A 24,279-nucleotide genomic window follows, 5' to 3' on the forward strand; every position below is an offset into this window, starting at 1 on the left:
ATTCTTTCCTTACCAGAGAATAAGAGACAGTCAGCACTTTCAATGGCTTGTGCGCCCCTCCCAACCAGGTAGTGGCTATTAGCTCCACCTGGTGGTAAAATCTAAATGTGATCTAAATAGGGCAAAGTCTAATAAGAATCTTATTTCCCATGATTGCAATACCGGATTTGTACTAGATTGTAAGATCTCCTATAAGATTACAAAATCTTGAGGAAATGGATCGTGCATAGTCCTGTTTGCAGCAGCTCAACAAAAGCTCCACACACCTGTTATTTAACCCCTGTACTCTTTACATCTTTTTTTCATTTAACTTAATTTTTTTAATTAACAAAAAAATCTATTTTGCCTTCCTCCCCCCTCCCCCCCAGAAAGAAAGAAAAACAAAACTCTTTTAACAAATATAGTCAAGGAAATTCCTGAATTGAAGATGCTAAAGAGATGGACAGTATTAACAAAGTAGTTGCAGTGGATTGACATAAATAGAGTGCTTAAAATTGTCCCAAAGTCCTGTTATGAGGAGGGTATTGGAAAAGAGAGACACTGTGCTTGGTAGGAAGATTCCAGAGACACAAGAGATGGCAAATTCTGGGGTCTCTGAGCTTCCTGAACGAACTCCATCTCCTGATTGCATTTTTAGATGATTTCCCCCATAACTAGAACTCTCCTTTATCATCTCCACCTCCTATCTTCCCTGGTTTCCTTCAAGTTCCAGCTAAAATCCCACCTTCGGGGGCAGCTAGGTGGCACAGTGGATAGAGTTCTGGCCTTGGAGTCAGGAGGACCTGAGTTCAAATCCAGCCTCAGACACTTGACCCTTGATACTTACTAGCTGTGTGACACTGGGCAAGTCACTTAATCCTGATTGCCTCATCAAAAAAAGCAAAAAAAAAAAAAAAACACCCCACCTTTCCTGATTCCTCTTAATGCTTATACTATCCCTTTATTGATTATCTCCAACATATCTTCTATATGCTTTGTACACAGCTGTTTGCATGTTGTTCTCCTCCTCACCCTCCTCTCCTCCCCCTCCCCCTTGCCCCGTCCTGCCATTGGACTGTGAGCTCCTTTGAGGCAAAGGACTGTCTTTTGCCTTTCACTGTATCTCCAGTGCTTAGCAAAGTGCTCAGCACAGTAGGTGCTTAATAAATGCTTGATGACTTATTGACTTGAATTCAGAGCATGGACACATTAGAAAGACATTGAACTCCCCATAAAGGCATTGAATGCTGCTTGCTACATGTTCAGCCAGATGGTGGGAAGCAAATGTGATGAATCAAGACAAAGACTGCTCCACGTCCTTTACTTTTAGACCAAAAGGCTTGTGGGTCAATCCCCCACCAATAATGTCTTTGAGCATGCCTGGGAAATATTGGGCACAGAAGACTGAGAGTTGGAATTTCAGATTTCACTAAGAATAGCAGGCAACCTCCTACTTGGAAGTGTTAACACTAAGACTGTTAATTTAATTTTCCTTGTAGACAAGAGTCCATTTAATCTAGATATAAATAAGTAGTCCTGTTGGGTCACAGAAAGTTGGGAAAGAGGTTGAAATCCTATGGAAATGTAGGCATAAGCCAAGCTTACATATTCTTAGTGGGAATATTCATATACTAGGTAGAAACCTGGGCTGAAGCTCTAACTGGAAAGACTGAGGGATGTGAACACTCAGGCGGGGCCCATGTATGCATGTGCAGAAGAGTGAGGTCCTGCTCATGCCTACATAGTTCCCTGAGCAGGTAATTCAAACCCAGGGCGCCACCTGGGGGATAGCTCAGGTATAGCACATTGAGTTGCCTACCCAGAAACATTGGTATTACCTATGTCAAAATGAAACACAATATTTAACATGGTTTATCCATCTTTCTATCATGCAGTGCCCAGCACAGTGTTTTGAACATGGTAGATATTTAACTCAACAATATTTATTAAGTAACTTCTATGTGCAAAGCATTGTGCTGGGTGCTGACAAATTCTTGAATTAATGCAGTCTAACATTTTTTTAAAGCATCTACAACTTATTATTGAATCACATTAAAACACTGTGATTAAAGATATTTTTTCATGTGAACTTCTGGCAACTCAATTTATCTCCAGCAGGCATGAAGCATGCTATAGTGCCAGAGTGCTGTGCTCGGATCAGGAAGACCTAAATTCAAATTGAGCCTCAGACAGTAACTGTGTGACCCTGGGCAAGATGTTTAACCTCAGTCTGCCTTGGTTTCCTCAACTGTAAAATGGGGATAATAATAATTATTATGCCCCCTCAGGGTTGTAGTGAGGATCAAATGAGATACTTTGTAAAGCACTTTGCACAGTGCCTGGCATACAGCAGGTGCTTAATAAATGCCCATTTACTTGCATGATACATTTGTACAATTAAAAAAACCCCAACAACTAAATGCTAGGTTTTACATTTACCCTTTTAAATTCCATCTTTATGATTTGGGTCCAGTCATCTAGCCCACTGAGATAGTTTTGATCCTTCAATTTCTCATAGCATATAGTGTGGAAGGAGGCCTGTGGAGTGACAGGACCTGGGTTCAAATCTCAGATCTTTAATTTACTACTTATATAAAGTTAGGCAAATCACTTAGTCTCTGTGGGCTTCTATTTCCTCATTTGAAAAATGAGAGGGTTGAACTTGATGACTGCTACTATCCCTTTCAACCTTAAATCTCTAATTCTTCCTAGCTTGGTTTTTTTAGTAAATTTGATAAGCATGTCCTCTGTGTCTTGTTCTGATAAAATTGTTAAAAAAAAAAAAAAGACAGGGCTGGGGAAGCCCTATAAGATGTCTCTAGACACCTCTCTTCAGGTCAACTTCAATCCACAAATTGACATTTTGGGTAGAGTCTGATTCCATATTCTAAGACAGTCTTAGAAGCATAGAATGTTAGCACTGATAGAGACTTTAGATAAGCTTCAGTCATCGGATCTTAGGAACAAGGAGAGAGCTAAGAATCCATTTAGTCCAACCTCCTATGAATAAAACTGGGGTCACTTACCCCAACAAGTGAACTGGCTTGCCCCAGGCTACACAGATAATAAGAGACAGAGCTGTGACTTGAAACCTTTACCTCCAAACCCAATGCTCTTTTCACTGCACCATATTGCCTCTCCGAAAGAAGGCTATAGGATTGGTTGCTGTCCTTCGTCCTCAAAGATGACCAAAATGGCAGACATCACTATATAAGAGTCAAGTTACAGTGCATCTGACCATGACCAATCAGACCACTGTGAGCTCAGAATGCTCTACCACAAGTCAAGCACAAAGAGTCCATGGGAACATTCGGGGTGGATTCTCTAAGTTTGAACATCTTGCATTTCCTTTGAGCTACTTCAATTCTGCTTTGCTCATAGAGCACAGCACCTTCTTTGATGAGGGTTCGCTATGCTAGGCCATCCTATGCCAGTGCCTCCCATGTCACACAATCAATTCCAAAGTTCCTAAGAGAGACTTTGAAATGAGGCGAATGATTTCCATGCCCCTGTGTATTGCTGTGCTGTGCAGGGGACACCATTTGCTTACACAGTCTTTGGGCCTATTTTCATTCCTCCAGTTCTTGTCCTTTATCTGACTTGATGTGTTCAGCTCTCTCATATTCCTGCCCTCCTCCATGAGTTATTTTCTGTTCCAAAGACCCCCAAATGAATCTTGTCAAAGTTGGCTCTTTATTCTGGAAAAAAAAGTGTAACCCTGCTTCTGTTACAGAAGAGTGATGAGCACCTGGAGGAGAATCTCAGAACTGAGAGCTAGAGAGCACCTCAGCAGCTATCCACTACGACTTGGTAAAGCCATGCCTCACTTAAACCCAGTTCACACACAAGTCAAGACATCACCCATGATATCATTGGTCCTCTTTGAAAACGAAGGACAAATAACAATCCAACCCATACACCCAAGGAAGCCCCACTGTCATTGTGCCTCTTCTTGAAGACTTCCAATGAGACGAAACACTCCAGTTCCCAAGGCAGCTCATTCATTCCCGTTTTGAAAATCTCTGATAGTTAGGAAACCTTTTCTTACGTCAAGCCTAGCTAGATTCGCCTCTCTGGAACTTGCATCTGTTCTGCCTTCTAGGGCCGAGCAGAACACCTAGAGTCCCTCCTTTACATGAAAGTCCCTTGAACACTTGAACACAGCTATCATTTACCCCTTAAGTCTCCTTTTCTCTAGACCAAACATACCCAGCATCTTCAAAAGACCCTCTTGTGGCACAGACTTGAAGGCTATCACCATGCCAGTCACCCTTCTCAGACTGTAATCCAACTTAACATTCTTCCCAAAATATGGTCCCCAGAACTGAACACAAGCTATCCCAGATGAAGTCTAATGGGCACAGAATACATTGAAACTAATACCTCTCACATAGCTGACAATATACCTCACTTAATTAAGCCTAAAATCTCATCAGCTTTTTTTTTAGCTGTCATATTGAATTTGTGGTCCACTAAAAACCCTAGCTCTTTTTTTCACAGGAATTATTGCCTTGCCAAGTTTTCCCAGTCTTATATTTATGAAATTGATTTTTTAGAAAAAAACTCAAGTATAGGACTTTGCATTTAAACTGTTACATTTCATCTTTGTTGTTATTGTTATTGGAAGGGACTTTAGAGGTGATCAAGTCTAACTTTTTTAAATGATATTTTAAAATTTTTTAAAAAGATATATAAAATGATATTTCCCCAATTACATGTAAAAACAATTTTTAACATTAATTTTTTTTAAATTTTGAGTTCCAAATTCTCTCCCTCTCTCCCTCTCTTATCCCCTTCCTGAGACAATAAGCAATCTGATATAGGTTACATATGTGCAATCATGTAAAACATATTTCCATACTAGTCATTTTATGGGAGAAAACTAGAAACAACCCCCCCCACACAAACAAAAGAAAGAAAATAAAGAAAGTTTAAAATAGTATGCCTTGATCTGCACTCAGACTCCATCAGTTCTTTCTCTGGAGGTAAATAGCATTTTTCATCATGAGTCCTTCGGGATTGTCTTGGATCGTTGTGTTGCTGAGAATAGCTAAGTCACTCACAGTTGTTCATCGTCCAATATCGCGTTCACTATGTACAATGTTCTCCTGGTTCTGCTCACTTCACTTTGCATTAGTTCATAGAATTCTTTCCAGGTTTTTCTGAAATCATCCTGCTCATCACTTCTTCTAGAACAACAGTATTCCACTACATTCATATACCACAACCTGTTCAAACATTCCCCAATTGATGGGCATCCTCTCAATTTCCAATTCTTGGCCACCACAAAAAGAGCTGCTATAAATATTTTTGTACAAATAGATCCCTTTCCTTTTTGTTGTTGTTGATCTCTGGGATATAGACCTAGTAGGAGTATTGCTGGGCCAAAGGTTATACACAGTTTTATAGTCCTTTGAGCACAGTTCCAAATTGCTCTTCAGAATGGTTGGATCAGTAAACAGTATATTACCGACTCAATTTTCCCCACATCCCCTCCAACATTCATCATTTTCCATTTCTGTCACCAACCCCCTCTTTTTCTGTGAACAATAAGGACCTACTGCAAGGTCCAAAAATCTGGGGCACTTACCTCTGTCTCTTCTCTTCTAAAGAGTCCCTCTCTCTGGACCATATATTCAGTCACATGAGGTTCAGTTCTAGGGGCTTAGCCTCTAATGAAAGGGGAATAAGCCCCTTTTCTCATTTTCTTCAGCTTATCAGTATTCCACTACCACCCCTCCACATCCCCTCACCCCCATCACTTCACTGACCCAGGAACAAATTATTTAAAGCTTAGGTTTTTGTCTCATTCTAGATCTCTCCCAAATGGGGAGTAAAAAAGGTACTTGACGGACAACATAAATCAAGTATGGGGAAGGTGTTTTATTCCTATGCACAAAATAAATGCTAAATATGAAAGACAGTACACAGTGACAGAAGAACTTAAAACAGAATTCTATAACAACTGGTAACTACTCTCAAAATATTCTGGGAGGCTGATAATGGAACAACATCAGAATGTAAGCAATTTGGAGGACTGATGATTAGGCATTTTATATTTCACCTCAGCTGGGTACTATTTCTCTCAAAGTCCATTATATTGTGGCAAACCAGTCCAGGGGCTTGGTCTCCTTTGGTTGATGGCCCATCCTCTCCAATGAGGAAATTTCCCTTGCTGCCAGTTAGCTTTATTCAGTGGACCCAGGATCTCTGAACCTTGAGCTCACAAAATTGTCTCCAATGCCTGGACACATCTACCCCAAGTATGATGCTCTGCTACCTACTTAGGAAAGGATCCTGGGCCATCTCCAGTCCTCCTGATCTATATCTTGCTGCTGGACCCAGATGGCTCCAAAGGAGAAAGTGAGGCTGGTGACTTTGCACATGCCTCTCTCACTTAAATCCAATTCACTTGCATGTCATGGCATCACCTCCCTGATGTCAGGGTCCTCTTTGAGAAGGAAGGACCAACAACAACAACAACTTAGGAAAAGAAAAACAAAGTGAAAAAGACAGCCAGAGGCCCAGGTGTAAGCTTGCCGAATGGAGTCTTCCCATTCTAACTTCCAGATGAGAGCAGTTGACATGGTGTCTGGCTAGGGAAAGGGCATCTCATCCCCAAACCCTGCCTGGGAGTCTCCCTGGGAGTGTTATGTGATGATACCTAGAGAGTCAAAGGATGAGATAGCCAGAAGCTGCCTCTCCATTTAACTGATGTAGGTGCCCCTTCCACCCCGTGCCGGTGTCACAGGGTAGGGGAGGACCAAGGAACCACTCAAGGTTTTTCTGAGTCATACCAAAGTGACAAGCCCTTTCAGTACTAGGCTACCACATGACTAAGAAGCAGCCAGGAAATTCGTCACCCCCAGGTACTGAGTCACCATGCCCTGAATGTCTGAAGAAGTTTCCAGGAGAGCTTTGGATATATGTGACCTAGGATGGACCCCACAGACCAATTCAACTTTCACTACATCTGATGAAGAAAGGTTAACCAGAGAGGTTAAGTGATTTACCCAGAGTCACACAGCTAATGTCTCCAAGGCGGGGTTTGAACTCAGGTCTTCCTGACCCCAAGTTTGGTGCTCTGTCCATTATATCACTCTACTTTCTCAAGACCTTTTTGGATTCTGACTCTGTCATCCAGGAAGTCAGTTCTCTCCTCCAGGGTCATGTTATCTGCAAATGTGAGAAGCATGCCATAACCCAAGGGTTCTTAACATGGAGTCCATTAACTTTTAAAAAAAACCATTTTGATAACTGAATTTCAGTGTAATTGGTTTCCTTTGTGATTCTATGTATTTTATTTTACATTTTTAAAGACATTCTTCTGAGAAGGGTCCATAGGATTCACCAGACTGCCCAGGGGATCCATGACAAAAGCAAGGTTAAGAACCTCTGCCATAATCCTATCCAACTGTAAAAATCTGTGAGTCAGTGACCTTGGAAAAATTACCTCGGTTCTTCGGGCCCCCTAATCTACAAAATAAAGGAGTTAGACTCAGTGATCTTCTGGCCTACTGAAGCCTCTAAGTTTATGGTGACCTGATGCAGCTAGGTAATGGATGGTGCCAGACCGGGAATCAGGAAAATCTGAGTTCAAATCCTCAGATACTAACTGTGTGGACCTTGGTGAGTCACTTACCTGTGCTCAGCCCTAGTTTCTTCATCTATAAAACTGAGGTAATAATAGCACCTCTCTCACAGGTTTCTTATGAGGATAATATAAGATAATATAGGCAAAGCAGTTTGCAAATCTTACAGAACTTAATAAATATGAGATATTAGCTATTATGACCTGGTTTCAGGGGTGTTCTGGGGGCCAGCTAAAATGGCTCCCAAGAGCTGATTTAAAAGTTTTCACTTGTGAGCATTTATACCCTGGAAAATCAGCAAACACTACAAATCAGGGCTCTATTGTTTTGTTGATTCTAGACTTCAGAAAGTGATGGAGAAGATGTTAATAATAGAGACTTGATTTTGAAGTATATCTTGTGTACATTATCCTCTCTAGAGAGGGGATTGTTAAACATTTACCAGTACACTGCTACCTGGTTCCTATACTAGTTTCTCTCTTGATCTAGTTTGCTATGAGAAGCACCACAGCATAGTAGATAGAATACTGAACTTTAAGGCAGAAAGAGCTAGGTTCATATCCTAAGGCATATATACTTACTAGCTGTGTGACCCTGAACCTCAGTCTCTTCATCTGTTAAGTGAAGAGGGTTAGACTCAGTATTCTCTAAGGTCCCTTCTAGCTTTTAGTTATAAGAATATATGATCTTGTATATGATATTAAAATTAACATATAAATAATAAGCACATCAGTATATAATTAATAAGTAATTATAATTAATATACATATAAGTCACTTAACCCTGTTTGCCTCAGTTTCCTCATCTACAAAATGAACTGGAGAAGGAAATGGCAAACCACTCCAGTGTCTCTGCCAAGAAAATCCCAAATGAGGTCACAGAGAGTTGGACATGACTGAAAAATGACTGAACAGCAAAATAAACATAATGTATGACCTTGTACCCTTTACCTCAGCCTTTCTCCTAATACAGAGAGGGCTAACTTTCCTCTTGTCTGAGGGATAGCGAATACCAGTTTAAATATCTTCTTCCTGTGTTCTTGATCTCTTCATGTTATCTGATGTCATTCTAAGTCTCTACTTATTCCTTCTTATCCCCAACAGACAACCAAGGAGCTTGTTGTGTGCATTTCTATGGTGTTTCTCCCCCAAGGAGCTCTGGGTACTTTGGGAAACTTTGCATTCCCTGAGGGCCATCAGTATTACTCAGCATTTTCATTCTCCTTAGTACTTCACGGTCATTTTTTACTCTTCACTCCAACATACTTATGGGTACCTTTGCCAAACCTCCAGAAAAAGAATCTGTTCATAGCTTCTACAATTGTCCTAAAATCTTCAGGGGCAATAGATTTTGCAGGGGGGGAAAACAGTTACCAAAAGAATTGCAAATGATTAATATGAAAGAATGCTCCAAATTACCATTGTTTCAATCACCCATATTTGCAATCTACTTGTCATCCTCTCCTCCTCACTCTCTCTAAGCCCTTTCCGTCCATATCCAATCACTTTTCAAGTGTTGTTATTTCTATCTTTGTAACATCGCTTATATATGCCCCCTTCTCTCCTCTGACGCTGTCACCAGCCTGGTGTCCACACCCTCATCATCTCATGCTTGGACTATTACAATAGCATTGCTGCTGGGTCTCCCTGCCTCAAGTCTCTCCCCACTCTAATCCATCCTCCACTCAGCTGTCAAAATTGATTGCGAAATAGGACTGACCATGTCACACTACCCTCCTCACCACTGAAAAAACTCCAGTGGCTCCCTATTGCCGCCAGGACCAAACACAAAATCTTGCTTGGCTTTTCAAGTCCTTCGTAACCTGAACCTTTCCTACCTTTCCATTCTTCTTATACCTTGCTCCTGTGTACATATTCTGCAATCCAGTGACACTGACCTCCTTGCTATTCCTCAGATAAGACACTCTATCTTCCCACTGGCTATTCCCCAAACCTCCAATGCTCTCCCTCCTCATTCCTATCTCTTTGCTTCCCTAGTTTTCTTCAAGTCTCAGCTAAAATCCCCACATTCTGCAAGAAACCTTTCCCAGTCCTTCTTAATCTTAGTGCCTTCGTCTGAGATGTTCCCAGTTTATCCTGTGTGTATCTTGTTGGTACACAGTTTTTGCATGTTGTTTCCCTCTTTAGACTGTGAGCTTCTTGAGGAAAGGGAGTGTTTTTGCCTTTCTTTGTATCCTTTGCACTTATCACAGTGCCTGGCACATAGTAGGTGCTTAATAAATGCTAGTTGACCGACTGAAATGCAAATCAAAACAACCCAGATGTTTCACTTCACACATAGCAAATTGGCAAAGATGACATAAGATGGAAACTGGAGCTGCTGTGGATAGGAAGGGGTACCACCAAGGTAAGATTTTCCGGTGGTTTGAATTAAGAACTAGGTATTCCATAGTAATAATAATAATAATAATAATAATAATAATAATAATGTACCAGAATGACCCAAATGAAATAAAGAAGTTCTTTAAAGGAAAATAAAGAATTGTGTCTTTAGTATTTATTAAGAAACACTATTTGATGGTGATTTGATTATGATGTGAGAGAAGGAATCATAGAATGTTAGAGATAGAAGAGTGTTTAGCCATCATCTAGCCTCTTTCATTTTATAGAGAAGGAAACTGAGGTATAGAGTGGTGAAATGATTTGGTCCAGCTTACACAGCAAATATGAAGGTAGAAATGACAGCAGTGGTATTGCTGGATTAAAGGGCATGCACAATTTTATAGCCCTTATAGTTCCAAATTGTTCTCCAGAATGGTTGGACCAGTTCACAACTCCACCAGCAATGTATTAGTGTTCCAATTTTTCCACATCTTCTCCAACATTTATCATTTTACTTTTCTGTTATATTAGCCAATCTGATAGGTGTGAGGTGGTACCTCAGAGTTGTTCAATTTGCATTTCTCTAATCAATAGCAATTTAGAGTACTTCTTCATATGATTATAGACAGCTTTAATTTCTTCCTCTGAAAACTGCCTCTTCATATTAGTTGACAATTTATTAATTGAGGAATGACTTGTATTCTTATAAATTTGACTTGGTTCCCTATATATTTGAGAAATGAGGCCTTTATCAGAGACACTTGCTATAAAAATTGTTTCCTAACTTTCTGCTTTGCTTCTAATCTTGGTTGCATTGGTTTTGTTTGTGCAAAAACTTTTTAATTTAATGTAATCAAAATTATCCATTTTGCATTTTATAATGTTCTCTATCTCTTCTTTGGTCATAGATCTGACAGGTAAGCTATTCCTTGCTCTCCTAATTTGCTTATGGTATCAACTTTTATGTCTAAATCATGTACCCATTTTGACCTATCTTTGTATAAGGTATGAGATGTTGGTCTATGCCTAGTGTTTGCCATACTGTTTTCCAGTTTTCCCAGCAGTTTTTGTCAAATAGTGAGTTCTTGGGGCAGCTAGATGGCACAGTGGAGAGAGCACCGGCCCTGAAGTCAGGAGGACCTGAGTTCAAATCCGACCTCAGACCAAACACTTGACACTTACTAGCTGTGTGACCCTGGGCAAATCACTTAACCCCAAATTTCTCAAAAAGTAAAAACAAAAAGAAAACCCAAAACAAATCAAATAGTGAGTTCTTATCCCAGAAACTGGAATCTTTGGGTTTATCGAACAGTAGATTACTATAGTAATTTATTCTTGTGTCTTGTATACCTAGCCCATTCCACTGATTCGCCACTTTATTTCTTAGCCAGCACCAAATAGTTTTGATGATTGCTACTTTATAATATAGTTTTAGATCTGGTACAGCTAGGGAAGTTGGAACTTTAGATGAGACTTCAAGGAAGCCAGGGAAGCCAGGAGGAGGGAAAGCATTCCAGGCATGGGGGACAAGTAGTAAAAATGCCCAGAGTTGGGAGATAGAATGTCTTGTTCAAGCAACAACAAAAAGGACTGTGTTATTGAATCACAGACTATGTTGGTGGAGGGAGTTAGGGAAGAGCAAAGTATAAGAAGACTAGAAAGGTAGGAAGGGTCCAGATTATGAAAGGTTTTAAATCTGAAATAGAGGATTTTATATTTGATCCTGGAGGTAATAGAGAGCCATTGGAGTTTTACTGAACTTGGGGGTGACATGGTCAGACCTGGACTTTGGGAAAATCAATATGACAGCTCAGTGGAAAATGCACCAGAGTGAGATTTGAGGTAGGGAAACCATTTATTAGGCTATTACAATAGTCCAGGCTTCAGATGATAAAAGTGTGTATCTGGATAGCAGCAGTTTCTGAAGAGAGAATGGGCACATACAAGAGATGTTGTGAAAGTAGAAACAACAGAACTTGACAATTGATTGGATATGGGAGTGACAGAGAGAGAGAGTGAGGGATCAAGGATAACATGTAGGTTTCAAGTTTGAGTGACTGTAAGTACAGTGGTGTCCTTGACAGTAATAGGGAAGTTAGGAAGAAGAGAAGAGTTGGGGGCGGGGAGATATGAGTTCAAGTTTTTAAAAAGATGAGTTTCAGATGTCTAATAGGAAGGTGATACCCAAGATACATAGTGAGAAAACATCTAATTTTTCTTCACAAGTTCAAGTCACAAGGCTTCACTCAATTAAAACCCAGAATACGGGGGAGGGGGGGGACGGACAAAAACAAAACCTGGCAGATGTGATTGTTGTCCATTGTCATTGGTCTTTGGAAAACTGTGGACAATAGAAGAGGTCCTTCAGAATTGAAAAGGGGCAAATGTCTTAATTTTCTAAAAAAAAAGGAAGGAGAACTCAAACTGTAGGATAATAAGTTTGACTTCCACTACTAGAAAATTCTTGAATATGCTTGTAATGGGGAGTGGGGAAATAACACTGGCTAATGAAGGTCCAGTCCTTGTAGTGTGTGAAGGCATTCTCTTTCTGCTGCCAATCCAACATGTGAAATTTTGGAAGCAAGTCTCAGTTATGATGACTCAGGAATTTTTACCATGTGATGAAAATCCTTTTAATTGTCAGTAGATGGAGGTACTAATGACTGAGGAGGCATGGAATGGCAACTGAGTTTACATGCAAAAGAATGGTCATACCTTTCCCTCAATGGTTCAATGTCAATTTGAGAGTAAGTCTCCAGGGGGGTGCAACAAGGGTCTCTCCTTGGCTCTATTGTTTAGCATTTTTATCAGTGCTTTAGCTAGGAGGGTCAGCTAATATATTGAATGAAAAAATCAGGAACCTAAAAGACCATGATAGATTAAGATATTGGGCCAAGTCAAGTAAGATGAAACTTCATAGGGATAAATGTAAAGTCTTGAACTTGTGTTCAAATGATCAACTGCACAAGATGGAGGAGTTGTGGGACCTTTTACGACTGTTATTGTTCAGCTGTGTCTGACTCTTCATGACCCTGAATGGAGTTTTCTTGGCAAAGATACTGAAGTGGCTTGCCATTTCCTTCTCCAGTGGATTAAGGAAAACAGAGATTAAGTGACTCGCCTAGGGTCACACAGCTAGTGAATATCTGAGGCCAGATTTGTACTCAGGTCTTCCTGGCTCCAGGCCCAATGCTCTACCTATTGAGCCATCTAGTCACTTCTACATGAGACTAAGGAGGTCCTAATCCAGCTGTACTCTGACCTACTTAGGCCACATTGTGTCCAGTTCTGGGTGCTACATTTTAGGAAGGACATTGATAAACTGGAGCGTGACCAACAGAGGGTAATCAGGAGAGTGACAAAGCAGGAAATCATGTCAGATGAGGATGGAAATTTAGCCTGGGGGTGGGATGGGATAGTGCTGAGAGGCTATAAAATAGACTTATTCTGCTTGGCCCCAGAGAGCAGAACTAGGAGTGAAAAGTAAAAGCTACAGAAGCAAATTAAAACGATGTCAGGAAAAAATTCCTAACTGTTATGGTATATCCAAATGTGAACTAGGTGGAGGGAGTGGAATCTCACTTACATGAGATGTTCAAGCAAAAGGCTAGCTGGGTATCCATGCCTTGTTCAGCTATAGATAGGACTAGACGGTCTTTGAAGTTCTGTGCTACTTAGGGAGGTTCATCCTCTGACAGTCTCCCGCCAGGATCCAAATTGAATGAAGCCTTTCTAGTTTGGTAGGACCTCACAGAGCCTTCCTTTATGCCCACATTCCCCTGCCCTCACATCCTCCTCTCTCCCTTCTTCCTCCTTTTCCTTTAAATTCAGAAGTGGGGAAGGGGTTAAAAGTTCAGGAGAAAGGGACTACTAGGAAGCTCATCGACTGAATTGAAATTAAACCTCCTGTAAGACAACTAGATGACAAAGTAGAATAATCCAGAAGAAGGCGACCACTATGAGAACTGGAAACTGTGTTACCGGGGTCAGTTGATACAACTGGAGATGTTTTGTCTAGAGAACAGAGGACCACAGGGTGGTTATGATTGAAATCTTTGATACTGAAAGTACTGTCATGGGAAAATAGGGATTAGATTTGCTTTCTTAGAGAATCCAGAGCACAGGACTAGGAGCCAGGAACAGAAGCTTTTTCCAATAGAATATAAACTCCTTGCTTTATCATCTGTTTTAGTGACCTCAGTTCCTACTTGGCACTTGATGAATTGAACTGAATTGAAATTATAGAGGGACAGATTCCCACTTGACAAAAGTGGGGGGAGGGGAGAAGTCTGCCTAAACCTCCCCCCCCCATATCTTTCCTTTTATATCTTATCTTCTTCCGTTAAAATGTAAGCTCCTTGAGAGCAGGGCTTATTTTTCTGCTTGTAGTTGTTTTCCCAGCATTTTGCATCTATTAAGCGCTTAATAAATGGTTATTGACTAAAAATGAGAGTGGGTTTCCTGACAAGGAAATTTCTTGTCTCTGAAGGTTTTCAAATGGAGGATGGATGACCATTTGTTGGAGACATGAATAGTGTAGACAGTTTTTATGATTTGGGTAGGGGTTAGATCACCTCTGTGCTTCCTTTCAATTTTAACTCTTAAGGATCTTTTCCTCCTTCTTTTTCCCAACCTCCTCTTCCTCTTCTCTTCCTCCTACTCATTCTCTTCAGTTTACTCCCACCTCTTCATCCTCTTCTTTTTTCTTCTCTTGTAGTTTTCTTCCTCTTCTTTCTTTTTTTTCTCCTTCCCGTTCTTGCCTCTCCTTTATTTCTCTTCTCTTTCTTCTCCCCTTTTCTTTTCTCTTCTTCCTTCTCTCCTCTCCTCCTCTTTCATCTCCACCTATGATAAGCTTGCCAGGGTCCCCAGTCTGGAGATTCCCTTCTCTCTGCACCCAAACTCTGATCATAGGAGGGAAGGGACTGGCTCCTCCTCCGGCCCCATGAGGACCTCCTCCCGGCAGTCTCCCGGGGACTCACTAGCTTTGGAAGAGAAAGAGGAGGGACGGAAGAAAAACGCAGTAACCACTGCCAGGGAGGGGAAAGAAAGAAAGAAAAAAAAAAGAAAAGAAAACAACCCCAGCCGGGTGAGGAGAGCGAGTAGCAGAGGCCGGTGCTCTGTCAGTCGGTCGGGGGCCCCGCACGTTTAGCGCCGAGCTCCGAAGCGCTCGCTCTCTCCAGCCCGCGCTGGATGCGGGTGGCTCCCCGCGGGCGTGCGGGGGCGGGGGCGGCGGCGCTGAGAGGAGCAGGAAGAACGAGGGGCGGCTGCCTCTGGGGCCAGGGGGAGCTTGGGAGCGGCCAGCCGGCCGGGGCTGGGGGCGGCCGCCGAGGATGCTAGACGGCTCGCCCGGCCTCTGCCTGCATTTCCTACGCCTCTCCAGGGAAGGAGGGCCCCGCCGGAGCCCTTCGCTGGTGAAGCCCCTTTGTGCCCGTTAGAGAGAGAGGAAAGGTAGGCAGCAGGAGGGCGGGCAGGGTCCGGCAGCCGGGAAGCCAAGCAGGCTGTGCCAGCGCCGGCTGAGCAGCCAGCCCCGGGAAAGCAGTGATCCCCACCAGCCCCAGCGCCTGCGAACAGCCCTGCGAACGTTGCGAGACAGCGGCTGCCGCCGCGCTTGGCTGCTTCCCCTGAATTTTCCATCCCTCCTCCTCCGACGTTACCGCCTCCTTCTTCCTTCTTCCTCCAGCGGCTGGGCACATCTGGATGTTGAGGGACAGTCCTGACCTCCTCCCAACCAGAGCCCAGCAGCCGAAGACTGTGGGGTGGAATCTGCTGCCAAGCTCCGGTGCGCTGCTGGCGGGGATGGAGGTGTTTGCCCAACGCGGAGGACTGTATGGATAAGCAGCCTCCAAAGGCTTTGGGAACCCCTGGCTTTCCTACTTGCCTGCCCTCAGCCCCTCTGATCCTACAATCCTGACGGGAGACAGCTAGGGAATTTGAGCTGTGGAGTCTCTTCCTCTCACCTCTCACAGGTAAATAGAGGGAATAAACCTCAGAAAGAGGTGAGTGGAAGGGCCCACCTTCTTTCTCGTCCTTTGGGGGGGGGGGAAACGCTTAGAGATAAAAAGGGAAAACTAGACAGAAAGATAGAGCTGACCCAGGCAGGCTGTAAAGTGGTGTGTATCTATGCCCTCTCACTTCCAGTTCAGGGTTGAAAGGCGCCAAGAGAAGGGGCAGAAGGAGAAGGTAGGATTCTCAGCGGTTGCTTTTCTTTCTCTCCTCTCCCCTTCACCTCCTCCCCCCTAAACACATTTTATTTCAAATTCTCAAGGTTTGGGCCTAGAGGGGCAGAGATTTAGAGAGAGAGAGACAGAGAGAGAGAGAGAGAGAGACAGAGACAGACAGACAGACACACACACACACACACACACACAGAGATGTCCAGGGCTTTACAAAGACTAGGCACTTAAGAAATATTTATTGAATTGAATGCCAGAGAGGAAACCAAATGCTAGTGAAGAGAGAGGCTGGCAGGCCTCTAGAAGAGACAGGGAGGGGAGACAGTGTGTGTGTGTGACTGAGAGGGTGTGGGTGGGTAAGGTTTGTTTCTGCAGCCTATGCAGTGGAGAGTTTGCACTGGGTTATGGGGGACGGAAGGGTCAACAGGGAAGAGTCGTGAACAACAAGCAGGGTAGATGGAGTGCAGGAGGACCCCCTCCTTTAGCAGTATTTTTTGAAGTTTCAGAGGACCCAGTCCCACTTGCTGCTCAGGAACCTCAAACCAAGCTCTGTTCCAGTTGGCAAAAGCTGTTGTTCTTCAGCCCCAGACAAGAAAAGGCCCTTGGAAAATCAGCCCCAGGCCTGATGGGGTCCTGGTAGGCCAGGCCGACCGGAAGAACCTTCCTCCCTTTGCTCCCCTTGCCAGTTCTCTGAGTAGACTTGAGACCAAACGCCTGACAGAATGCCCAGGAACCAGGGCTTCTCTGAGCCCGAGTACTCGGCCGAACAGTCGGCCGAGTACTCGGTCAGCTTGCCTTCAGATCCTGATCGGGCAGGTGGCCGAACCCATGAGATCTCTGTCAGGAGCACAGGCTCCTGCCTCTGCCTGCCCCGCTTCATGCGCTTGACTTTTGTTCCCGAGTCCCTGGAGAATCTGTATCAGACTTATTTCAAGAGACAGCGCCATGAGACCCTCCTGGTTCTGGTGATTTTCGCTGCCCTCTTCGATTGCTATGTGGTGATCATGTGTGCTGTGGTCTACTCCAGTGACAAGCTGGCTCCCATTGTGGTGGCCGGGGTGGGGCTGCTGCTGGACCTCATCCTCTTTGTCCTCTGTAAGAAGGGCCTTCTCCCAGCTCGAGTCAGCAGGAAGGTGGTCCCCTATGTGCTGTGGCTGCTGATAACCGCTCAGATCTTTTCTTACCTTGGCCTGAACTTTGCTCGCTCCCATGCGGCCAGTGACACGGTGGGCTGGCAGGCCTTCTTCGTCTTCTCCTTCTTCATCACGCTGCCCCTCAGTCTCACACCGATTGTGCTCATCTCTGTGGTCTCCTGCTGCATCCATACTCTGGTGCTGGGGGTTACTGTTGCCCAGCAGCAGCAGGAGCAGTTGGATGGCATTGAGTTGCTAAGGGAGGTAAGTACCTGTCTCTCACTCCCTACCCTTTTCTCTGGACAGAGCTGGGCCAAGACATTTGTGCACCCTTGATGAGGTTGGAAAATGGTACCCTCTATGTGGTTCTCTCCACAGTGGTTTGAAGCTGTTTATTTAATCAATTTATTAAGCATTTGCTGTGTGCAAGGCATTGTAACACCTTCATCAAAATACCTATATGCTACAATGAGCAGAATTTTCTGCCTTTAAAAATATTGGATGTGTGTTTATTAAAAGAAGTGTGGCAGAATGGATAAAGAATAAGTCTTGGAGTCAAGAAGACCTGAGTTCAAATCCTGACAATGATACATACTAACTGTGTGACTCTGGGCAAGTCAGGTAGCTTCTCAGTGCCCCCAGACAACTTTTTAACAGTCTAACTTTCAGACAAGAGTCTGTTCTGCACTGGTAGGAGGAGTTTCTTCACTGGCAATTCTCTGTAATGATGAAATCATAATTCTGATCCCTCCCTCCCTCCTCCCACTAACAAAAATTGTGTACTTTTGTGTTTGTTTATTTCTGGTCTTGTTTTGGACTTGTGACTTCGTCACTGTGGAAACTCCCACTCCCAGCTTAGTTCAGCAACCCAGAATTTGTAGTTTTAAAAAAATGTCTGGAGTCTTGAGGAATTATATGACTCACCCAGGGTCACACAGCTGGTAGGTGTCAAAATTAGGACTTGAACCTAGGGCTTCCTAACTTCAAATTCTTCCCTCCTCTTTCTGTTTCACCACTCTTCTTCTCCCTTGTATTTCTAGAAGGGCCTCTTCTGTGTCCCCTTGCGTGTCACATGCTGGCTATCTGCATCTCTTGCTGGAGTGATGGTTCTGGCTAGAGCCCTCTCTTCCACTGCAGAGGAGGTCGCTGTTTTGAGGATGGCCAGCTGAGGTTTCTATTCATTTGCTCTGAACTCTGAAAGGGTCCTAAATAAACCCCAAAATTTCCAGCAGAAAGAAGAGAGACTCCTTTCCCACTGCCCCAGTGGTTTACGGCTTTAGTAGTACTGACCATTATCTTCCCAAGCCTAACAGAGTAAGCCACATCTCCCCAATTCCTTAATGCTAAATGTGGGCAAAGTTGGGTCTCTGGGTTGCTCCATTGTCATGTACCAGCATAAGACTTTTGTCTCCCAGGGGCAGTTAGGTGGCACAGTGGATAAAGCACCAGCCCTGAAGTCAGGAGGACTTAAGTTCAAATCTGGCCTTACACCAAACACTTGACACTTAGTAGCTGTGTCACTTACCCCCAATTGCCTAAAAAAACAAACAAACAAAAAAGACTTTTGTCTCCCTCCTCCACTGGTCAGTATCCTCCAGTAGAGGTCTTTGTTTCTCCCATGTGTGGAGCTTTTTCCAGTCTCTGCCTCCAGGCAGACGTATTCATCTGACATATGCTACCTCCATGCAAATGGGCAAATCACAGATTTAGTGCAAGAAGTGACTTTAGAGATTACCTAGTCCAACCCCCTCATTTTACAGATGAGGAAACTGAGACCTAGAGCAGCTAAGTTCTGGAGTTCACACAGTTAGCAAGTGTCCGAGGCAGGATTCTCACTAGCTAGGTGACCCAGAAATTTTTAAAGAAAGTGAAATTATATTCTGTTTTAAGAGGCAGGGAAACATAACACTATATTTCAGAAATATTTTAATGTCAAGAGATGGGTTCTAAACAAATGATTTTAGAGAGTGCAATAAAGGCATCGTGGTGTGTGCTTTACCTGGAGTCAGTATGACCTGGGTGCAAATGCTACCTTTGACACTTATTGGCAACATGACCACAGGTAAGGCACTGATCCTCTAGAGTCTCAGACAGCTCTGTAAGACTAAATTACATACTAGCTGCAACCTGAGAAAATTACAGGCCAGTGAATCAGTTATCCATTGAGTATTTGTTAGGTGCCTACTAGGTGGCAGTTTTTCTGGACAATGGCTTTGTTAGGGGGGAGTGGGAAGGCTTTTGACCCATCAAAAGATGTGGGAAGCTTCAGTCACATGGATTTCCTCATCTAAGAAATGGTTATAATAACAGAGTCCCTGCTGCTTCACAAGATCAAATAATAATAGATGATATTTATATAACATTTAAGGTCTATAAAGTGCTTTATGTGTTTTTCATATACGTATGTTTTGGGGTTTGTTTGTTTTTTTTTTAAGAGGCAGGGAGGGAATGTTTCTGGACTTAGAGGACAAGAACCTAGGCACTGTTATTATCTCATTTGATCCTTATAACAACCCTGAAAGGTAGGTATTATTATTATCCCCATTTTACAGATGGGGAAACTGAGGCAAGCAGAGGGGTTTCTTTTGTTGTTGTTTGTTTTTTGTTTTTTTAAGTGACTTGCCCAGGGTCACACAGCTAGTAAGTGTCTGAGGCTGGATTTGAACTCAGGTCTTCCAGACTCCAGGCCCAGCACTCTATCCACTGTAGCACCCAGCTGCCCACAATTACTTAACTGGTAAATGTCAGAGGAGAGATTTCAATTCAAGTCTTTCCTGCTGCCACGTCCAAAGCAATGATCACTCTACAATGCTGCCACCAATGAGATAATGTATGGGGAAAGCAGTTTGTAAGGGGCCAAGCACCACACAAATAACCCCCAACACTGTTATACACTCAGATACGGGCTTGTAGAGAGCTGGAAGAGACCTTGGAAGTAAGTCATTTTATAGATAAGGGAACTGAGGTCTGGGGAGGTTCAAGGTCACACAAATAGTAAATAATAGTAGGATTTGAACCCAGTTCTTATGACTGCAGAGTCTGTGCTCTTCTTACAGTACCACTATGCCTCCCAGATAAGGTAAAAACTCAGTTATATGGCAGCTTTAACTATCTGGAATGCAGGCAAGGAAAAAGCTTTGAACAATGAAAATAGATGTCACAAATGCCAAGCATTAAAGCCCACATACTCTACTCCTAGGAGTATTTGTTTAGGTGGGCAGGGCAGTGTGGTGGAAAGCACATTGGCTGTGGAGCCAGAGACATTGAGTTCAAATCTCAACTCTTTCATTTTGTCATTTTTATCTGAAAAATGAGGGGTTTGGATTAGGTGACTTCCCAGGTCCCTTCTAACCCTAAATCTGTATTCCTGGGCATACTTTTTCACATAGTTTCCAAGCTCATAGCAGATTCCAAACAACAAATTAGAAGAGGGGATAGAGCTTCCTAGAGGCAGGCCCTCACAGACAGTAGAGAGAAGTCAGCCTGACTTTGCAGGAGGAGACAAAATAAAACCTAGAAAACAAAACAGGAAGATTCAGCAAGCTGGAGAGGGCCATTAAGGGTGTCCTTATGTCTCAAAAGAATCCCTGGAGGCATCACTGTGTTGTAGCCCTGTCCAAATAAGCAAGACCCAGAGCCATCAAAAAAAGATTCCTGGTGGTCAGTAGCATCCATTTAAGAAGGATGGGATGAGAGGGTGTATGGGAGACACTGGAGAAAGAACTCCATGAAAGTGGTTAAGATAAAAGTTTAGGTGCTTAAATGGTTAAGCTTCAGTTGTCTGGAAAATTCACTTAGGAGTGGGAGATGAGATTGAGAAGTTCTAAGAGATGGAAGAAGGCAACTGAGCTCATGTCACATAGCCTGCTTCTTCTCAGGGAAGGAGGAGGCTGCCAGTAAATGAGAGGCAGTGTGGTGCAGTGGATAGAGGACCAGCTTCAGAGTTAGGATGACTTGGATTCTCAAGTCTTGCCTCTGATGGATGTCATCCTGGGCAAGTTGCTTCACTTTAAAGGGCCCCCAGGCAACTCTTTAATAACATTATGAAATTCTAGAACAGTTGGACTTTGGTTCTAGTAGTTCCCTATTCAAGCAAAATCACAGGTCCAGACTCTCCACCACCACAAAAAATAAATAAATCAATAAAAATTGACTTTGTACAATGCCATCCCGCTCAGTGTATATTCTTTAAATTTTAAAGTTAGTTCTGCAAACCTAACTTGAAACTCATCATTAAGGCTTCTTAATCTTTTTCTGCATGTCATAGATCAGAGCTAGCTAGAAGGGACTTTAGAGATCTTCTAGCCCAATGCTTTCATTTTACAAATGGGGAAACTGAGACCCATAGAGATGACTTGAGTTGACCAAAGTCACAAAGTTAGTAAATAGCAGAGCAAATAATTTCAGCTCCTTCAACCTCTTTCAAGGGGTCCTAGTTTATAACTCTTTCCTCATTTTAGTACAGGGCCATCAGGTCTCTAAATGGAAGAGATCTTAGAAATCATCTCCTCCAATCAACCTCCACATTTCAAAGATAAGGAAAGATTAAATAATTTGTCTAAGGTTACATAGCTAATAAGTGGCTGAGTCAGTGTCAGACCCTAGGAGCCGGACAATGAAAGAAACCTACTCTCTTGATGGAATTGGATGCATGGTCTCTATAACTAACTGTTTCTGTGCCTCTAGACCTATTAAAATAGGGGCTATGGACCAGCTAGGTATTTAGGGTCATTAAATACCTCTGTTGTCCACCAGCAAACCTTGAGATACCTTCAGCAGATCAGTGAGGGGATTGTCAGAGCAGAGAACCTGGAGGCAAAGTGATGATACTGTTCCATGAAACCAAGGAGTCAGGCTTTTGCAGACACAGGGGTCCCTCACTTTAGTGGGGCAGGCCTCCACCCCATGGGCTCCTACCCAGCTTATTCTGTGCCTCAATTTCCCTATCCTCTTCTTCTCAATTGCCATTTCTCCAACTTGGCAAATAACTATTGCTGGCATAAGTGACAAGGGATGGCCTGCCAGGTAATCAGTGAGGATATCAATGGGATAAAACATCACCCACTATAAACTACTATTTTTTTCCTTAAAGTTGAGACCTGTCATTTCATCAGATTTAGGAAATTCTCAAAGTGAAAACACCCTCCACTGCAGCTTCTCTTTGGTCAATGCCCTGTACTGTCACACTTAAAATTTTCCTTACTTTGAGGGTGACTTCCAAAGGGCTGTCTCCAGCCCTGACCTTATTTCTGGAGCTCCAGACATGCATTTCCATCAACCCCCTGGACAATCTTCCCCTTTATGGGCTGCCTTGTGAGGTAGTGAATGGCTTTTGACTGGACACATTCAAGCAAAGATTGGGATGCTATAGACAGGGGTGCCGTTAGAAGGATATCTGCATCGTCAATCAATCAACAATCACTTATTAAGTACCTACCATGGCACTGCACTGGTCAATGAAGCTAAGAAGACAAAAAACTGAAAGAATTTCTGCCCTGATGGAGTCTACATTTTATTGGGGGGAACAATGCTTACATATATAAGGAAATATAAACTATGTGCACAGTACAAAGAATAATTTGGAGAAACATCAGCAACTGGGATGGGGTGGGAGGATCAGGAAAGATGTAGTATGAGAGGTGACAAAGGGTCTGAGCCTTGAAAGAAGTGAGGAAGTCTAAAATTCAAGGATGAGGAAGGAATTTATTCAGACTGTGGGCCAACCTGTGCAAAGACATGAAGATGGAAGATAGAATGTCATGTACAGCCAGGGGTGTGCTGAAGGCATGAACAACATGAACATTTAAATCTCTGAAATTGGCAGATGCTGAAACCAGGTCTTGATTTATTGTTTTGTTGATTGTCTAGATTTTAAAAGAAAATGTTAATGTTAAATGCAGATTAAACTGAATAGTATATTGTGTGTACTTCGGTTTTTTGTAGAGCTGTTTACTAAACATTTATCAGCACATCCCTCTCTGTGTGCACACAGGAGAGCGAGTACCCAGTCTGGTTGGCCTGTAAAGTTCACAAAAGGAATAAAGTATGATAAGCCTGGAAAGACAGGTTGGAGACAGTTTGTAAAGGGCTTTAAGAGTCAAACAGGGCTTCATATTTGATCCTAGAGATAATAGGGAGCCATTGGAGTTTCTTTTTTTAAATTTTATTCATTTTTAATAACATATTATAAATTTATGTATTAAAACTTAAATATAAAATAAGAAAAGAAAAACATGTCATGTGAACAGCAGACCATAAGAGAGGATTCAAAATATACAGCAATAAATTTCCATTTCAAGAAAGCATATATATTAAATACTATGCACTGTGTTGAGGGCTGTCCATCTTTGCTTTCTTGTAGGCTTTCTTTTGTTCTCTGCTGTACACTTTTTACTTTTTTTTCCCCCTTCTGCCCCCACCATATTCCCCCAGGATATATTTATACATATAGTTATAGATATATACATACATGTATATATACACATACATACATACATAAACGTATGCTTTCCCTAACAGATCTCCTAATCTTTGCTTTTATATTTGTGCATATCTCTTTTTATTATCCCTCCTGACTCCTCTACTTTACTTCTACTAGCTACCTTGCCTTCCTATTACTTAACCTACCCTCTCTCCAATGCTCTCTCCCTTATTCTCCCATTCCCACTCATCTAAATGACCATCTCTATCTCCCCCCCCTTTTTTTTTTAGTGAGGCAATTGGGGTTAAGTGACTTGCCCAGAGTCACACAGCTAGTGAGTGTTATGTGTCTGAGGCCGGATTTGAACTCAGGTACTTCTGACTTCAGGGCCGGTGCTCTATCCACTGCGCCACCTAGCTGCCCCTTATATCTCCCTTTAACCCATTCCCTCACCCTTCTCTCTAAAGAGATTTCCCTTATCCTCTCCCCCCTCCCTATGCCCTTAGTATTTTATTTCTTATATTTATTTCTTCCCCTCTTAAATCCATTCCCGATGAAAGTAGGTTTCCAGAACTAACAGCCCTCCACCACTGGAGTTTCTTGAGCAGGAGAATGACATGATTAGACCTGTCTTTTAGT

General features: G+C 42.7%; 1 protein-coding gene across 1 annotated transcript in view; it reads left to right on the plus strand.

Moving 5' to 3' along the window:
* The first annotated feature begins 14,887 nt into the window (after nt 1–14,887).
* ADCY3 (adenylate cyclase 3) overlaps nt 14,888–24,279 on the plus strand; it is a 121,534-nt gene continuing 112,142 nt past the window's right edge. The window contains 2 exon segments of the mRNA XM_020983957.2: nt 14,888–15,879; nt 16,587–17,483. Of these exon segments, the coding sequence (XP_020839616.1) occupies nt 16,809–17,483 (675 nt within the window). The 5' untranslated portion in view covers nt 14,888–15,879; nt 16,587–16,808.

Source organism: Phascolarctos cinereus, unplaced genomic scaffold (assembly GCF_003287225.1).
Source record: "Phascolarctos cinereus isolate Bilbo 61053 unplaced genomic scaffold, phaCin_HiC Scaffold_2;HRSCAF=192, whole genome shotgun sequence".
NCBI lineage: Eukaryota > Metazoa > Chordata > Mammalia > Diprotodontia > Phascolarctidae > Phascolarctos > Phascolarctos cinereus.